Consider the following 18,001-nt stretch of genomic DNA (forward strand, 5'->3'; position numbering starts at 1 on the left):
TGTCAATACGGGCCAAATTTCTCTGAGGAATGTTTCCACCACCTTGTTGAATCTTTGACACAGAATTAGGGCAATTTTGAAGGCAAAGGGGGTCCAACCCAGCACTGGCAGTGTAATACCTATAGCTCATAAAGCACCCTGTGAGTCGCTATATTGGTATATACATGTACTTATTTGTGCTTCACTGACATAAAGTCTCCTACTTCTCTAAATTATAATTGGTGAACGTAGGCTGAAAAGATTTTCTCCTGTTTCAGTAAAATTTTGCAAGATTTTTTTTACTTTCCTTAAGTCACACATAATGAAATACATGACTGAGAAAGGTTTGCAGGATTTAAGGCCCAACTCTGAGATAAACTGAATATGTGACAGAAGGTTGCAGGTATTTCCTGATCCTGATCCATGTACAGCTGGTTCAGTTTGTAAATTGTACATTGACCTGTATACACTAAGCTTTGGCTACTAGAAATTACTTCTGGTGTTCTAATATATTGCTGTTGTATCTATTTTTTGATATGTGAGACTGCTTCTTGTTTCAAAGTGTCTTATTCATCCAACTACAGTCACTGGCCACTTGATTAGTTATGCCTTGTTAGTACAAGGTTGGACCCTCTTTTTCCTCCAGAGCTCAGCAGTTTGTCTTGACTATGTGTAAATGTAAATTGCTGCCATGTGATTAACTAACTGAATGTTTGCACCTACAGGTGGTTTCACAGATGTACCTAACAAAGTGGCCGGTGACTGTATGCGCCAGTGATTTCTCTTCATGTTTCACAGCAGCCTTATTTACATGAAAGAATACAGGAAACTGGACTCATTCACAAGCACAAACACCAGAGCGGATTTTTCTTCACATTCCTGAAACCTTCACTTTTTCAGACACATTTATGGCAATGCGCCTGAACTTTCAGTGCTTTGTTACAGAAGTTTATCTTATAAATTTACAAAAGTAAAGCATATTCTCCAACACAGATCACCGTCATTCTCTGCAGAACGATGAAAACCACGATAAATGTTTTGACATACATTTTTTCACATTGGCGTAAAGCTACACTTCAACTTTGCGGCTGGCCTGCATACAAAAGTCCGGCCATGTTTTATGTTCCATGAAAACGTTATGCAGGTGCTTCAGCACTGTTTGAACTGCATGATGCCGCTGATGCCTTTCCTGGGAGAAATCAAATCAAAATGTCCATGTCTTCAGTCTTTGGTGTTTTTGTTCACAGCAGGATTAGAAATGAAAAACAGAAATTATGAAGTCCTTTTTAAAAACTCTGTGTCAGACTCCAGTGCCACCTTAGCTGTTTAGTTTATGCTGGTAAAAGACAGGAAAAGAAAGCAGTACTGTAAAAGAAGCCGTATTCTTATATGAACAAACATTTGTATGAGCAGCAGGCAGGTAGCTCTGCCACAGCTTGTTGTTTTAAGTTAGGTTAATGAGTCTCACATTATGTTAACATGGATGGGCTTGCAGTTCGCTGATCCCAGGATCCAGACTAGTTCTTTGGGCTTCATAATAAGAGCATGCCTGGAAACATTTGCACAGTTCCTTGATCCAACTATTTTATAACAAACAAGTCCGTTCTGATGCTCCACACTTGAGTAATGAACATCTTTAGAGATCCATGGACAGGACCAGTAAGTAAAGTAAATCAGACAATGATGATGCATTATCATAGCTCGAATATCCAGAAGGGACACGATCACTATTATTTGAGGAAGTCCACCTCAAGGTTCATCACAGTTCTGTTTTTAAAATAGTCATCCTCATAGAGGTCCAAGAGAGTCCTGGGATTCCTGCTCATTGGCCAGAATTGTCCGTCCATTGTCGCTGTAGCTCCGGTTTGGCAGGAAGGACAATCTGAAAATTAGACAGAGGTGCCTTTAGTACACGTTAGTTAAGCCTTAAGTCAGACAGTCTTAAAGTAAACTTCATATACACTTCACATCTACAATGCTATAGGCAGAGGCAGAAAGAAAGCTGACATGTTAAATGAGGTCATTTAAAAGCCCTATTTTTTTTTTCATGCTAATCATGGAAGATGAATTCTTTTTAGCGATTTTTCTCCCTTCAGCAGAGGTCAAAGGGAAGCACCCCAGCCTGTACATACAGTACATACAGTCATGTGAAAAAGAAAGTATCCCTCTTTTAACTCTAAGGTTTTATGTGTGTTTATATGTATACATATCTAAAATTATTTAGCACCTTGGATGCACAACAACACACGTGTCATTATTTATTTAAAAAACACTGACCCAAAAAGCCAGAAGCAGTGTCTGAAAAACTAAGTCCACCCCGTGATTCAGTAGATCAGCAGCATAAACTTGAAGTAATAATTTGCTGTACGACTTTATCAGTCTCTCGTTCAGGAGGAATTTTGGCCCACTCTTCTTTACTGCATTGCTCCAGTTCATTGAGGTTTGTGGACATGCTGTGCTGTCCTGCCACAGCATTTCAGCTGGTCTGGACTGTCTCTCGCAGATTTGCTGCTGTGCTTTGGGTCATTGTTCTGCTGCATAGCTCAAGGTACGCCAAGCTTCAGCTGTCAGACAGATTGCCTCACGTTTGACTCTAGAATACGTTGGTATACAGACGAGTTCTTGGTCGATTCAATGACTGCAAGGAGCCCAGGTCCTGTAGTCACCCCAGCACCACTGTGCATGGTGGTGGTATGAGGTATTTGTCTTGATATTCTGGGTTTTAGTTGCGTTATATACAGACATCTATACACTGGTCTTGTATGTCCAAAGGACAGAAGGCTTGTGATTTGTTCAGATGTAACTTTGCAAACCTAAGCTCTGTCTAGTTTTTTTTAGAGAAAAGAGGCTTTCTCCTGGCAAACAAGACATACTTGTGCAATATTTTCCAATTGTATTATCAAAAACTTTTTTGGGAGTTTCTTTGAGCACTGCACAATCTGACCATGGTGTGAATTTGCTGGAATGTCCACTTCTAGGAAGAATGCAACTCACAATAGAGTAATGGAAGAAATGGCCATATAACCATTCCCTGACTGAGCTCCAATGGCTTCTCATTCATCACTGCTGATGTCTTTCCTACTTGGCATTGTGTTAACGCACACCAGAACAGCAAACTGCCAAAACTTCTGCTTTAATAGAGATGGCCACACTTGCTGATGATGATTACTCTCTTAATTCCTGTGGAAGCAGTAAAGGTGTAGTTAGTTTTTCACACACTGCTTCTGCATTTTGCCTTACTTTTTTTTTTTAAAATAAACACTGATATGATGAAATATATCATGTCATTCTGGTCATCTGAGGTCAGCGATTCTTTTTTTTAAATTATGCTCAGATACATAAAACCTTAGAAGTGAAAGATGGAGTACTTTCTTTTTCACCCCACTGTAAATGTGCTTCTGTTTCTAACGGCTAATGTCACTTACTGTATGTCATATAGAGTGAAATTTTAAGTTCCATGTTTGAAGGATGAGTTGAGGTCAAGGCAAACACAAATGTATCATAGCTCTGCTGGCAGAAACCACCAGAGGAGAGCTTTTGTGGAAAAGTCGGTGGGAATATGAGAGGAAGAAGGCATGGGAAATCAGAAAAAAGGGGAACTGCTGTCAAAGCAAGGCACAAAGTTCCCCTGGAAAAGAGGGAGGACGGGGGAATGGGAGAAAGGGAGCAAACAGAGAAAATACTTCAAAATGGAAAAGGGAGAATTGTAGCATTTGTTTTGGCAAGGACCGTTTATTTAGAGTACAAATCAAAATTAAAATAAAAAAAAAAAGCTCTACATAGCACAAGTGAAGATATTTTGTGATTTAGTGTGCATGTCTGGCTCCACTGGTGTGTTTGCAACCCACTGAAGCAAGCCGAACAAAACAGCAGCAACATTTATATGTTTATATTCCAAATGAAGGCAGCTGGGATACTTCTACTGTTTCCAAATTATGTAGAAACATACATTTATCAGGCTTTTAACTGTAGATATCAACCAACACATGTAAAGATTACTTATAATCACAAAGCCAGTCCATTTATAAAGCACATTGTGGTGCTTTTGGAAATATTGTCAGAGTGAATACTTCGTACAGCCTAAAGAAACCTACTTAAAGAGCATCATCAAGTCATTTTTGGCATTTGATGATTAAGTTCCCAAAGATTGTAGTTGAAAGATAATGTAGTAACATTAAAAACTGCCGCTCAATTGACATTTCCTCATTAACCAGCCTTGTGTTAATGGAAACCTTTGGTATATTATTATGGATATATAGTGTGGATACTCTCACATATATAAAATGAAATTACATTCTCATCCTGCTTCTCAAAGTAACTAAAACAGCAAAATATTTTTTGAAAGAATTAAATGAAAAGTCCCAGTTTTCAGGTACTTAGTTTCTATATGATGAAAACCAGTTTGCCTAAGTTTAGAACTGATGTGATGTCCTGGTTTTTATCTCTGAACTCAGCTAATGGTATTTACTAATGTCTCTGCAGCTCAGAGAGAAAATATTTCTAATTGAGTACCCAAAGCAAGTCCGTCCAGGGGTGACGATTATCCAACCTTTTCACATGAGTCATAATGGTGAGTCTGATAATTGTCAGCAGTATCAGTCAACTGGAGCTGTGGCTGACAACGAGAGGCAGAGTGATGATACAGGATCCCAAACACATTGTGTATTGGATTGTTTTCTCTTCTTTTGTTCTGAAAGCTAGTTCAGGCAGTGGACATGAGCTGCATCATGTACGCACAGGCCACTTTTTTCAACTGTTCACTAACCCAACTATCCAATCAGCCAACCACATGATAGCAAGTCAATGCATTTAGGCATGTAGACGCCTAAATGCATTGGAGAGAGCCTGGTGAAGTTCAAACGGAGTATCGGAATCGAACAAAAAAAAGATTTTAGTGACCTAAATGTGGCACGGTTGTTATGTTGTGCTATTTTGATCATTTTGGAGAACGCTGATCTAATGGGAATTTTCTGCCCAACCACCTCTAATTCATTGAGTCACAACAACATTAAGACAGTAGGGTCAAAATTAGGTGTGAGCCACATGAAAGCATGGATTCATCCTGGCTTGCATACACAGTTCAGGTGCTGGTGGTGTATTGGTGTGGGGGGGTATTTTCTTGGGACACTTTGGGCTCCTTAGTACCAACTGAGCATTATTTAACCACCACAGCCTATCTGAGTATTATTGCTGACAATGTACATCCCATTGTGTCTACAGAGTACTCAATTTGCAATGGCTGCTTCCAGGAGGACAATTTGTTATGTCATGCTCAGATCTTCTCAAACTGGTTTCTTGAATACAACATACTCAAATGACTGCCACAGTCACTGGATCACGATCCAATAGAGCATGTTTGGGATGTAGTGGAATGGGAGGTTTGCATCATGGATATGCAGTTAGGAAATCTGGAGCAACTATTTGATGTTATCATTTCAATATGGACCAAAATCTCTGAGGGATGTTTCCAGCACCTTGTTGAATCTATTCCATTAAGAATTTAAGCTAGCTCTAAAGTTAAAAAGCTCCAACCCAGTACCAGCAAGGTCAACCTAATAAAGTCTCAGATGAGTATACATCTAAATATCAGTTTGCTTGTAGTTAAAGAGTAAATTATCATTTCCATTCAAACACAGTACGAGTCACAAACCCAAAAACATGCAGTTGGAGAGGCACAACATCTAATTTTCCCTTTTGAGTGAAGACTGGTGACCGACCACAGAGGTTCAACAGGATTAGCTCCTTCTTATCAGATCATTCGCCACAATGACCACACACACACACACACACACACACACTGCACACATGTCAGAAAGGACAAGAAGGAATCCCAGTGGCAAATGGGAACCACTAGGAAAGCCGCAATCATGAACATGACAAGCCTGGGAAGTCAGCTGAATGGGAAGACCAAGATCCAGGCAATCAACAATGTCAAAAAAAAGTGCTTGTGTAAATCGATGAATGTACAAGTTGTGTAAAGCACTTTGAGTGCTCAGATAGAGTAGAAAAGTGCTATATAAGAACCAGTCCATTTACCAACACCTACCCCCTGCTGGTCATCAGATACTTTACTGGGACAGCTGGCCAAAAGTTTAGATAGAATTCACTGATATCAAGAAAATGCATGCAAGCACAGCATCCTTAGACTGCGTGCTAAGGAGAAGGAAGGAGGCTGAGGACTAGTGAGTGTTAGAACCACTGTCCAGGAAACAAAAAAAGATCCATGAATACATTAGGAAGATAGCCATAACTAATCACGTTTTGTGAATATCTCAGGCAGCAAAAACACAAGAAAGAAGAAGAGCAAGAAGAGAGCCATCATGAAAAGACAGGTCTCTTCACAGCATGTACCAGATAGAAGGAGTGGCTGGTGTTGAAATAATCTATAAATGGCTGGACAAAGCTGGGCTAAAAGACAGCAGAGAGACAATAATCATGGCAGCACAGGAACAAGCTCTAAGCACAAGCTCGATAGAGGCTGGGGTCTACCACATCAGGCAAGACCCCAAGTTCAGGTTGTCCAAAGATGCCCCTGAGATAATCCAGCACATAAAAGCAGGGTGCAAGATGCTAGCAGGGATGGCATACATGGAACGCCATAATCGAGTGGCTGGCATAGGAACATCTGTGCCGAGTATGGCCTGGAAGTCCCAGGTCAACATGGGATACGCCTCCTAGGGTGGTTGGGAATGACTGAGCTAAGATCCTGTGGATACTTCCAGATAGAGACCAGCCGGACAAAGTAGTGGCGGACACTCAAGGTCCCAGGCCTCTGGTAGAGGATCCGGTTTTGAAGGATAAAGACCTCCTGTTACAGCTAAAATCAAGACTATATCCATCTTTGATATTACTCTGTCAAAGGGAGGTTGCTTTGAAAACTTGTGGAGGGTGGCACAAGGTGTTTGAAACTTGTAAAGAATTCACTTTAACTAGTAGTTGCCTCACATTTAAAACCCAAATCGTAGTTGTGTTCCATTATTAGTTTGATAACTCAGTGATAGCTGGGATCTCAAGAAAACTATGGGTCCCAGAAAATGGTGCGAAGCTCACTGTAGTATTCATAAATAACTAGCTCTGAGTCACAAGGTTCAGTTACGTTTGGCAAGGCTTCACGAAACCCAAAGATAAAACGACTTTTAAAAAATGCAAATGAAAGACCAACGTCAAAAATACATGTAGGAGCAGCACCTCATTATCAGCAGCTAACTTCTATTGAGCAGGAAGTTAGTTGACTTAACTTCAGTGGGAACGAATCAGGACCAAATGTCAGTCAGATGAAATCATTTTCATACTTCTCTAACAAAACAAGGTCTGTTTGGAGAAAGGAGGGGATTTACCCTTTGTTTTCTTAAAGTTAGTGCTGGATATATGAAGGGAGCCTCCGCAGACACAGCTGCACAGCACTGAGGCAGAGCGATATGGTGAGAATTAATCTGTTCACATACGAAGAAATTTAAGATAATGTTACACCCAGAACCAGATTAAATATTTAAACTGATTTAATCACGCTGTGCTATGTAACCACATAACATCAAATTTAATCAATGCTTCTAAAAACCTCCCCATGATAATTTAGGACATCATAGCGTAGTGGTCTGTGATGGAAAGGAAAATAAAGTCAATAAAAATTGTCATGTTATGAATTTGTAATCACGCCTGTGCTCATCATAGTTTCTCTTGAGTAATGTCTTGAGCTCAGCCTTCAGTCAGAATGGCCTCACATTCATCCATAGCAAACACTCAGAGGATTTTCTGTCCTAGAAAAGCAGCACAGGGGTTCCGGTGACGTCACCATCCCGAATGGCAGGCTAAAGCAATAGCTCCCTCGCGAAAATAGTTATTTCGTCCCTTCAGAACATCAAATACTAGACCTACAAATAATACTCGAATAGATGAGAGGGGCAAGAATGGGGAAGACGCGTGCAAACAAAGAAACCACCGCAGCAGAAACTGCAGATGCAGAAAATTTGAGGAGCAGCTCTCTTACGAAGGGACAAGAAGGCGAAGCTAATGCTAACCCAGCTCTCTCAAGTGCCGACGTAAGTTTGACAAAAATCCTGGAGGAGATTCGGGACTTCCGAAAAGACATAAAAGAACAATTAACTGATATTAAATCAGAGATTACCAGCGTTAATCAAAAAATAACAGAGGCAGAGGTACGAATTGAAAAAGTGGAAGACCGTGTTCAAAACTTGGAACAGACTCTGAATAAGATGATAAAAGTCATGCATCAACAAGAAAATAAGCTACTTGACTATGAAGGAAGATCCCGACGAAAAAATTTAAGGATCTATAATGTCCCGGAAGGAGCCGAGGGCTCGTCTATGGTGGACTTTGTGGAAAAACTACTGCGGGACACTCTGGAGATAAACCCTAACGAGGAGTTTGGCATCGAGAGAGCACATCGGGCGCTGGCTTTAAGACCCGCCGGAGACAGGCAAGATAAAACGCGATCAATAATAGTCAAATTTCTCCGCTATAGGGTTAAAGAAGAGATCCTACGTAGAGCTTGGGAAAAGAAGAAAGTTTTTCTGAATGGGAAATTGATATTCTTTGACCATGACTACCCTCCAGTAGTACTGCAGAAGAGAAAGGAGTACGTAGAGGCGAAGCGGGTGTTAAAGCAGAAAAACATCCGCTTCCATACTCCGTTCCCGGCAAAACTACGAGTGTTTTATGAGGATGGAATAGTTCTGTATCAGACGGCGGAGGAGGCGACTACAGACATGAAGGACAGAGGACTTCCAGTTAATGTGACTACACCGAAGGAGAGTCTGGTCGAGCAGCTGTCCCGTACCGCCTGGGAAACCACGAGAGGTCCAACTCAGCGAGGGACAGACAACGAGCGAGAGAAAGATATCAGGGCGAGACTGCGAACCTTCAGAAGACAGATCATGCCCTCGCCAGAGGAGCTATAAGTACTGTCGGACGTTAAAATGAGGTAAAAATACGTGGTGTTAAATATATTTCAAGATGTTTTGTGAGAATATCTTTACCCCAATTGGATGAGACTACACAGATATAAGCGAGAGACACATAAGGACACACTTTTTGTGAAATGAACAACGACTTTGTTTTCTGCCGCCTCAAGTGCCATGATGGGGGCCCTCAGCCCATATATGGGAGAGGCTTTCCTCCACAGCTAGACGTTTTCTCTAGCTCTACACAGGGTCATTTCTTAGAGACCCCAGCCTTGGAATCACAGTTTTTTGTTTGTTTTTTTTTCTCTGTATTTGATGTTTATGTTTGATATGTTTGTCTGTTTAGGGAGTAGATCTGATAAGTTTAATTTTACTTGCTTTATGGACATACGCTGATTACATATGGCTAGTGATAAAGTAAAATTTATATCTTTCAATGTTAATGGGCTGTTAAATCCAATTAAACGTACTAAAATCCTAACTAAAGTGAAAGCAGAACAAGCCCATATAGTCTACTTACAGGAGACCCACATGACAGATAAGGAGCACGTAAAATTAAAGAGAATGGGTTTTACTAATCTGTTTTTTTCTTCATACAAATCAGGACATAGGAGAGGAGTTGCAATCCTTATTTCAAGCAAATTAAACTTTGAAAAAGTATCTGAAATGGGTGATAAAGAGGGCAGATTTATTCTAGTAAAAGGGAAAATAGATGGGAATTTGATCACCCTCTTAAATGTTTATGCCCCACCAAAGAGTGATATTAGCTTCTTCCAAAGGATTATTAATATTATGGTAACAGAAACAGAAGGCCTTTTGATCTGTGGAGGGGATTTAAATATACACCTGCAGCCAAAATTAGACTCGTCTAGCAAGAAAACATACGATATGAAATCTCCATATATCAAAGTGAATGCACTTTTTGAGGAGGTAGGATTAATGGACATATGGCGAGACCTTTTTCCTAATAGAAAGGACTATACTTACTACTCTGCCCCACACTCTCTTTATACAAGGATAGATTATTTTATAACATTTGGTAAAGATAAGGATAAAATATATACTTGTGGAATTGGAACGATAGATATAAGTGACCATGCACCAATATATTTATCCATTGATTTTAACTTACGGTTAAAAAATAATACATGGAAATTGAACTCAAGTCTATTGAATGATTCACCTTTCAAGGCACAAATTAAATCAGAAATTAGTCTCTTTTTAGAGTTCAATGATACCGGAGAAGTACCACCTCCCATACTATGGGATACTCTGAAGGCGGTACTAAGAGGGAAAATTATAGCAATAGCTTCATTTAGGAAAAAAGATAAGAATAGAAAATTAGAAGAGTTGAGTAAGAAACTAAAGGAATTAGAAAGAAGACATAAAAGGGACTTAACACAGGATATATTAAGGGACATCAAAAACATTAGGAATGAAATTAACAATATAGCCACACAAGAAATCAAGAAAGATTTAATGTTTTTGAAACAGAGACAATATGAAAGTGGCATTAAATCTACCAAAATATTGGCGTGGAAATTGAAAAAAAAGATAGCGGAAAATACAATTTATAAAATTAAGGACCCAAGTACAAAAGTGATAAAAAATAAATTAAATGAAATACAGGAAGCCTTTGAAAGATTTTATAAAACCCTATACTCTGAAGCCCCGGGCGGGACTGAAGCTCAGATGGATAGCTTTCTGAACTCTCTAGACTTACCCACTCTAGATGAAGAACAAAATCAAGCAATGACAATGAATATAACTGAGGAAGAATTAAAAGCTGCAATTAATAGGCTTAAATTAAGTAAATCACCAGGACCAGATGGTTACACGGCAGAGTGGTATAAAGAATTTAAAAAGGAACTGATACCTGTCTTACTGCCTACATTGAATTGGGTTTTGAAAAAGGCACAAATGCCCCCCAGTTGGAAGGAGGCAATTATTTCAGTTATACCAAAAGAAGGCAAAGATAAAATGGAATGTGGATCTTTCAGGCCAATCTCTGTTCTTAACGTGGACTATAAACTTTTCACATCTATCATGGCCAAACGGCTAGAAGAGTTCCTACCAACACTGATATGTAATGATCAAACAGGTTTCATACATCAACGCCAAACACAGGACAATATACGAAAGACACTACACATTATGGACCATATACAAAAACACAAAATCAAAGCAATTGTGATGAGTGTAGACGCTGAAAAAGCCTTTGACTCTGTCAATTGGAAGTTCCTCTACAGGGTACTATATAAATTTGGCTTTCATGATATGATTATTAAAACGATACAAGCATTATATGATAATCCTACAGCCAGGATCAAAATTAATGGATGCCTATCCAACAGTTTTACCCTAAAAAGGGGCACTAGACAGGGCTGTGCATGGTCACCGTTACTTTTTGCACTATACTTGGAACCACTAGCTCAATCCATCAGGCAAAATAAGGACATTAAGGGAATTTTTATCAAAGGGACACAATATAAACTGGCTTGCTACGCGGATGACATTTTGATTTACCTTGGACACCCAACATATTCTTTACCCAAGCTGATGCAGTCATTTGAACAATACGGCCAATTATCAGGCTATAAAATTAATATAGGTAAAACCCAGCTACTCTCATATAACTACAGCCCACCAGAAGAAATAAAATGTAGCTACTCTCTGGTATGGCAAATGGAGTGTTTTAAATATTTAGGCATAAATTTACCGAAAGACCTTACAAAACTATTCGAACAGAACTACCTACCCTTATACAAAAAAATAAAGGAAGATATAGTAAGATGGAATTTAATTCCTTTCTTTAGTTTTAATTCAAGAATTGATTCTATTAAAATGAATGTATTGCCAAGATTTTTGTATCTATTTCAAACCCTACCAATAGAGATTAACCAAAGTCAATTTAATGAGTGGGATAAAATGTTATCTAGATATATATGGCAAGGTAAAAGACCAAGGGTTCGCCTTAAAACACTACAGCTGGCTAAGCAAAAGGGAGGATGGGGCCTCCCTGACCTCAGATATTATTATTTTGCAGCGCAGATGAGAGCAATAATATGCTGGTGTAACCAATCATACACTGCCCAATGGAAAACCATTGAGGAACAAATGCTGTCTATACCTATTCAGGCAACTCTAGCTGACAATAACTTACAAACCTATATAAAAAATACTGATAACATGTGGGTGAAAAGGACCCTTAAAACATGGAGAACTATTATAAAGGAATATAAACTCGAGACCAATATTACAGTTCTTAAATGGTGTGCTTACGACTCAGAGTTCAAACCTAATGAACTGGATTCTAGATTCAAGGACTGGACAGGTAAGGGCATAACAGCCCTGTGCAGTATAATGAAGGATGGAAAATTGTTCAGCTTTGACATGCTTAGAAAAACATTTTCATTAGAAAAAGAAGACTTCTATCGATATCTGCAGTTAAGGCACTATGCCGACACGAAGATGAGAAACGTAACAATGATAAACACACGCTTGATGGAACTGTTTATAAAAAGCTATAACTCAGAAACTATTGATAGAATTGTATCATGTCTCTATAAGGGTCTAATGGATTTGAAACCACATTCGACTTCATATATTAGAACAAAATGGGAGAAGGAAGGAGGGATAAAAATATTAGAGGAAGAATGGACGGCAATATGGAGATATCAGTGGATGTGTACCAGCTCACAAAAGTGGAGGGAATTTGGCTGGAAGTGCCTAATTAGATACTTTATAACACCTTCTCAGAAGTCTCATTATGATGATAACCCCCCTGCTTGTTGGAGGAACTGTGGAAATCAAAGTGCAAATCATTACCATATTTTCTGGGACTGCTCAATCTTGAGGGATTATTGGAGAGAAATACATAATGCCTTACAGGATATCTTTAAACGTGAAATACCTCTCGAGAGTAAGACTATGTTCTTTGGATATATACCTCAGGAATGGCCTAAATATGATAAACATTTAATAAATATTTTATTGGTGGCCTGTAAAAAGAATATCACCAGAAAATGGTTATCCCCAGAGAGCCCAAACATAAGTACATGGATGGAAATCACAATGGAAATTTATAACATGGAAAAGATAACAGCTTCTGTTAACCACAAGCTGGAGAAATTTACATCATATTGGGAAAACTGGGTTAAATATATCACGCCTCATAGGCCAGATTTTACTATTACAAACCAATAATTATGATGTATGTATATATATTTATAGGATCACCCCATACCAACACATCCGTGTTTTTTTTTTTTTTTTCTCTTTTCTTAGGTTTGTTAGTTTTGTTTTTTGTTTTTTGATTTTCGGATTATGTGATGGTTTCAATTACTTCTATCGTTGTAAGTATTCTTCCCTTATGACTTGGATGTAAATTAAAATACTATTTCAGTATTTAAGGCAGATAACCTAAGTATGAAGAATGCTTACATGATGTACATACTGTGAATGCCTGCTTTTGAAACCTTAATAAAAATATGAATTAAAAAAAAAAAAAGAAAAGCAGCACAGATTGATGGTACCGTTTGTGGTTTGCTGGTTATTATTAAAGTTTGTTTTCAAAGCTTATTTTAGCTGTTACTATCATTTTTATTTCTTTTTTTGGCCTCAGTGTTGCCACTTTTGAGTGCAGAACATGTTTTTTTTTTTTTTATCGAGAAAATCATTCTGACTCGGGGCCCTTGTCTACTGTTGTCTTTAGCATGAGGGCTCGCATATTATAACACCAAGGTAATTAGGCATAAACTCTCATCATAAATATATGTGCACTGCCTCTCCAGTAGCTGATCCTTAATGTGGAACATTTCACTTTGAATAACGTAGCCCTTCAGCTTGGAATTGCTTGTGGCTTTTGTGAAGAAACTCTTAAATTAAGTTGGCTTACATGCAGCCATGAGACATCTCATGCATTTACTACCAGTGCCAAAACAAATCTCGGGGAAACGGGTGGAAGTGCACAAGGTGCTGGGAAAGAAAGAGGAAATTTTTATCAGTTATTGTTAAAATGGCCATGTATGCTGAATTAGATTCTCAACTTCATGCACGGTTCCCATGTACAGATCACATGTAATGCATGAACTGTAGTGTTCGGGCATAAATCTGCTAATAGCGGAGATAATTGTCCAAATAAGCAAGTGGATGCTGTGTGGCTACACACTCCTCTGAGGCACCGCTACTGGTGTGCAATACTGCAGATTTTAGTATCAATCTGAGAGCAAGTAAATTCAGAGCCAGTACAGCCAAAATTATAAAGGCAGCTTATGCAGGGGAGAGCAGTGTGTCATGATTTATGAGATGAATCATCATCAATTTGCAAATTCTGAATACATCTTAATGACAACTAAATCACCGTTATTGTTACATGAGCTACCTGGTTATTCTTTGCCTCTCTGAAAGGACTGTGACAGTGAGCTCTGACGCCGTGCTGACAGTCTGGGTATGACTGAGGAATTTCCTTCACCTTCTCATTTCTTTTGCTGCTTGTTCTGGGACCGAGTTCTATTTTTTGTGGTCTCTCATGTCTTTATATAAGTTGCCAGTGTTGCCACTGTGTAGACTTATCTTCCAACATGCATGATGTTTGCAGTGTTTTCATTTACAGCTGTAAAGTAGTTCCACGCGTTGCTCCGCTTTCTCACTTACTGCCGCATGGCTCTTCTTGGTGTCACCGAGTCACATGATCGCTGGACAACTAAACACAGCAGCACAGCACACACACACACAGACACACACACACAGAGGCATACACTGAGTCCAATGTGGAGGCATGCCCCGGGTGAGGAGGCAATGGGAGAAAGACAAACAGAAATGTTCTGTTAGCTTCTGCTCTTCTCTTTTTTGTGTTTTCGGTACAGCAAGTTTGTTTACTGTTCAAACACAGCTCTATCTCTGTCCGTCTGTCACACAGTCATGGAAGAGATGCCTATCACTCAGAAGCCAGTAGAGGGATCAGCGTGAGTATCTGGCAAAACCACGCTCAAGCTCTGAGGATCTGACTCAAGGAAACGGGCATACAAATAAATACATACTGACAGTGTGTGGGGTAAAAAACAAACTATTAACATATCCTCAAAATCTACACTTATAAACAATTAATTGTCACTGGCAAATATGCATCTGAGGAAAGGCAACTGTAGCAACAATTTGCTTTTGTGTTAGTCTAAAGCTCAGGAGGAACAGTTTGGTGCCAAAAAGGCAACAAAGACCAGGATCAGTGGTAAAATTACAGTTTAGGATACTAAAACCTTTGAAAAAAGACGTGAAAAAAGTCACAATCTTACATAAAAATGGAACACTTTATGAGGATCGAATTGCCACTTTCTGTAAAACTTTTAATCTCTTACATTTTTTTGTTTTGTCCCACTCTTCTTTGCTTTAGTTCATTGAGGACTGTGGGAATTTACTTCGGGACATCTCTCTTAAGGTCCCAGAAAAGGTCCCCAAAAAGCATTTCACTCGGGCTGAGTTCTGGACTGGAACATTATCAAATCAAATCAAATCAATTTATTTATATAGCACTTTTCACAGGATAAAAACCACAAAGTGCTTCACAGTAATATAAAACAGAAATACATAAAATACATTAATAATAAAACACACAGCACAAATCTAATTAAAAGCCAATCTAAATAAATGAGTCTTAAGCTGCTTTTTAAAAGAATAAATACAATCAAGGCAATGTAATGATGGAGGGAGAGCATTCCACAACCTGGGGGCCACCGCTCTAAAAGATCTATCACCTCTGGTCTTAAAACGAGTTCGTGGGACTACCAACAGCCTTTGATTAGATGATCTCAGGCTGCGAGAGGGAGCGTGGGGTTCTAAAAGATCAGAAATGTAGGCAGGGGCATCACAATTCAAAGCTTTAAAAGTCAGAACCAAGATTTTAAAATGAATTCTAAAATGTACTGGAAGCCAGTGTAATGAACGTAACACTGGTGTAATGTGCTCTCTTTTTCGTGCCTTAGTTAAAAGCCTTGCAGCAGCATTCTGGACTAACTGGAGACGGTCAAGATTCCTTTTGCTCAAACAAAGAAAAAGGCTGTTACAATAATCTAAGCGAGATGAAATAAAAGCATAAATAACCATCTCTAACTCAGACTTAGACAGCAAAGTTCGCAGTTTGGAGATGTTTCTTAGCTGAAAAGGGCAGTTCCTAATCAACTGGCGAGAGTGTTGTTCTAGGGACATGGCAGAATCAAAGATCACACCAAGGTACCTGAGGCTCAGGTGAACAGATTATCTTTTAGGTTTCACGTGCTTGGGATTATTGTCCAATAGGAAGAGGTGTTTATGGTTGAATCAGTGACTGCAAGGTGCCCGAAGTCTTGTGTTTACAAAACAAGCCCAAATCATCACCAACCCTCCACCACCGTGCTTGACATTTGATTTGAGGTGTTGAAGGCGCTGCCATGTCTGGTTTTTACCAGACGTGAAGATATACATTGTGGCATTTTGGTCTCAACTGTCCAAATAACATTGTTCCAGAAGTCTTGTGATTTGTTCGGATTCAACTTAGCAAATGTAAGAAGTGCTGCCATCTTCTTTTTAGAGAAAACAGTCTCTCTTCCTGGAAAGCCGTAGTTGTTCAGTCTTTTTATAACTTACTTTCATGGACTTTAATATTTAACGTGCTAAAGAGTCTGTGGTGTCGCTCTTGGGCTTTCCTCTGAGCACACTCATTTTTTGCAAGTAGGTAGAAAAACAATATCATAAAAATAATTTTAACTTTTGTCTCTTCAAAAAATAAATTTCTCATGTTCTGGCACACAAAGCTGTCCCTACTGTCTTTGAGGAAGTTTAGACATTCATTAAGTTTATTTTAATTCTATTGTTTTGTTTAAATCCTTCAATAGCTCTCCGTCCAACAGAAATTTATCTCATTGCTCTTTCTGATTCAAAATAAAACCCTGCTAATCCCAGTACTCTGAATGTGAAAGCTACACACACTATCTAATCCCTATTAATGCCATGATAAACAAATCCAAGCCTAGTTCTACAACTGCATATAAACTCCTTCCTTGATCTGACTTGGATTTGGTTTCATTCTGCATCTTAAGAATGGTTCACAAACATGTCGTTTATGCTGCTTATCACTACAAAGAAAAGCTCACTTCCTGTGCTTACATATATGGTATTGTTCAAGAGCAAAACATGAACATGAAGCATGTTCTCTGACTGCAGTCAGTTAGTGTCAGACACATTCACAAAAAATATTAGCACACACAGTCCTCAGCCCATTAGCAGCAGTCGTGTGAACAAGTGAATGTACTCTCTCGTGTAAACTCTCAATTGTCATGGGAAGATAGATTTTAACCTTTTAAACTTAACTTTTGTTGCCTAATCCTAGCAATTCAGTTTTTTAGCCTAAAACCAATATAATGTGACTCAAAATGAAAAGTTTGAATCAATTTTTCTTGGCTGAAAGTCATGGATGAGGTCACTTATTATACTTACAGTAAGTGATGACAGGCATTTAATGGAGTCTCCCCTCTCCGATTAAAAGAGACCTAGTATGTGTTGTCTTATTTTCTGTCATATCTATGAATAGTAATTTCCCCTCTTTTCCCTCTTGTGGGGGTTGTGTATACATGTGTGCGTTCCTCAAGCTTGGACTCTCTACTAGAGGCCTGGGAGTTTGCGGGTTCTGCTGGATTGGATCGAGCCACTCTTTCAGTTTGGGGGTCAAAGCTCCAAAAGCTCCTAGTACCTCTGGGACCACTTTGGACTTTACTTTCAGCAGCTCCTTCAGTTGTTCTTCCAACCCCTGGTACTTTTTGATTTTCTCATGCTCCTTCTTTCTGATATCACTGTTGGCTGGGATTGCCACATCTATCACAACTTTCTCATGCTGGGCGTGGTTGCTACGACGCCTTAGACGCCTTGTTTGTGTCGCTACAACATGGAATTTGACGATTTATTTATTTATTTATTTATTTATTTTCCAAGTAATTTTTATCTGGTCATGAGTAGGGATGGGTATCGAAAACCGGTTCTTGTTGTTGTCAATTCATCTTTTTTAAAAAGAATCGATAAAGAATCGAATCGTTAAACAGAATCGAAAATGGAATCGGAATCGTGAAAGTCTT

At 39.0% G+C, this 18,001-nt stretch overlaps 1 protein-coding gene across 1 annotated transcript in view; it reads right to left on the bottom strand.

The window, feature by feature from the left end:
• Positions 1 to 213: 213 nt before the first annotated feature.
• LOC146705630 (5-hydroxytryptamine receptor 4) overlaps positions 214 to 18,001 on the bottom strand; it is a 73,596-nt gene continuing 55,808 nt past the window's right edge. The window contains exon 7 of the mRNA XM_085463365.1: positions 214 to 1,861. Within this exon, the coding sequence (XP_085319491.1) occupies positions 1,768 to 1,861 (94 nt within the window). The 3' untranslated portion in view covers positions 214 to 1,767. The remainder of the gene's footprint in view (positions 1,862 to 18,001) is intronic.

Source organism: Copadichromis virginalis, linkage group LG7 (genome assembly GCF_057382275.1).
Source record: "Copadichromis virginalis isolate Kocher_CV1m ecotype Utaka linkage group LG7, C_Virginalis_male_GT1.1, whole genome shotgun sequence".
Lineage (NCBI taxonomy): Eukaryota > Metazoa > Chordata > Actinopteri > Cichliformes > Cichlidae > Copadichromis > Copadichromis virginalis.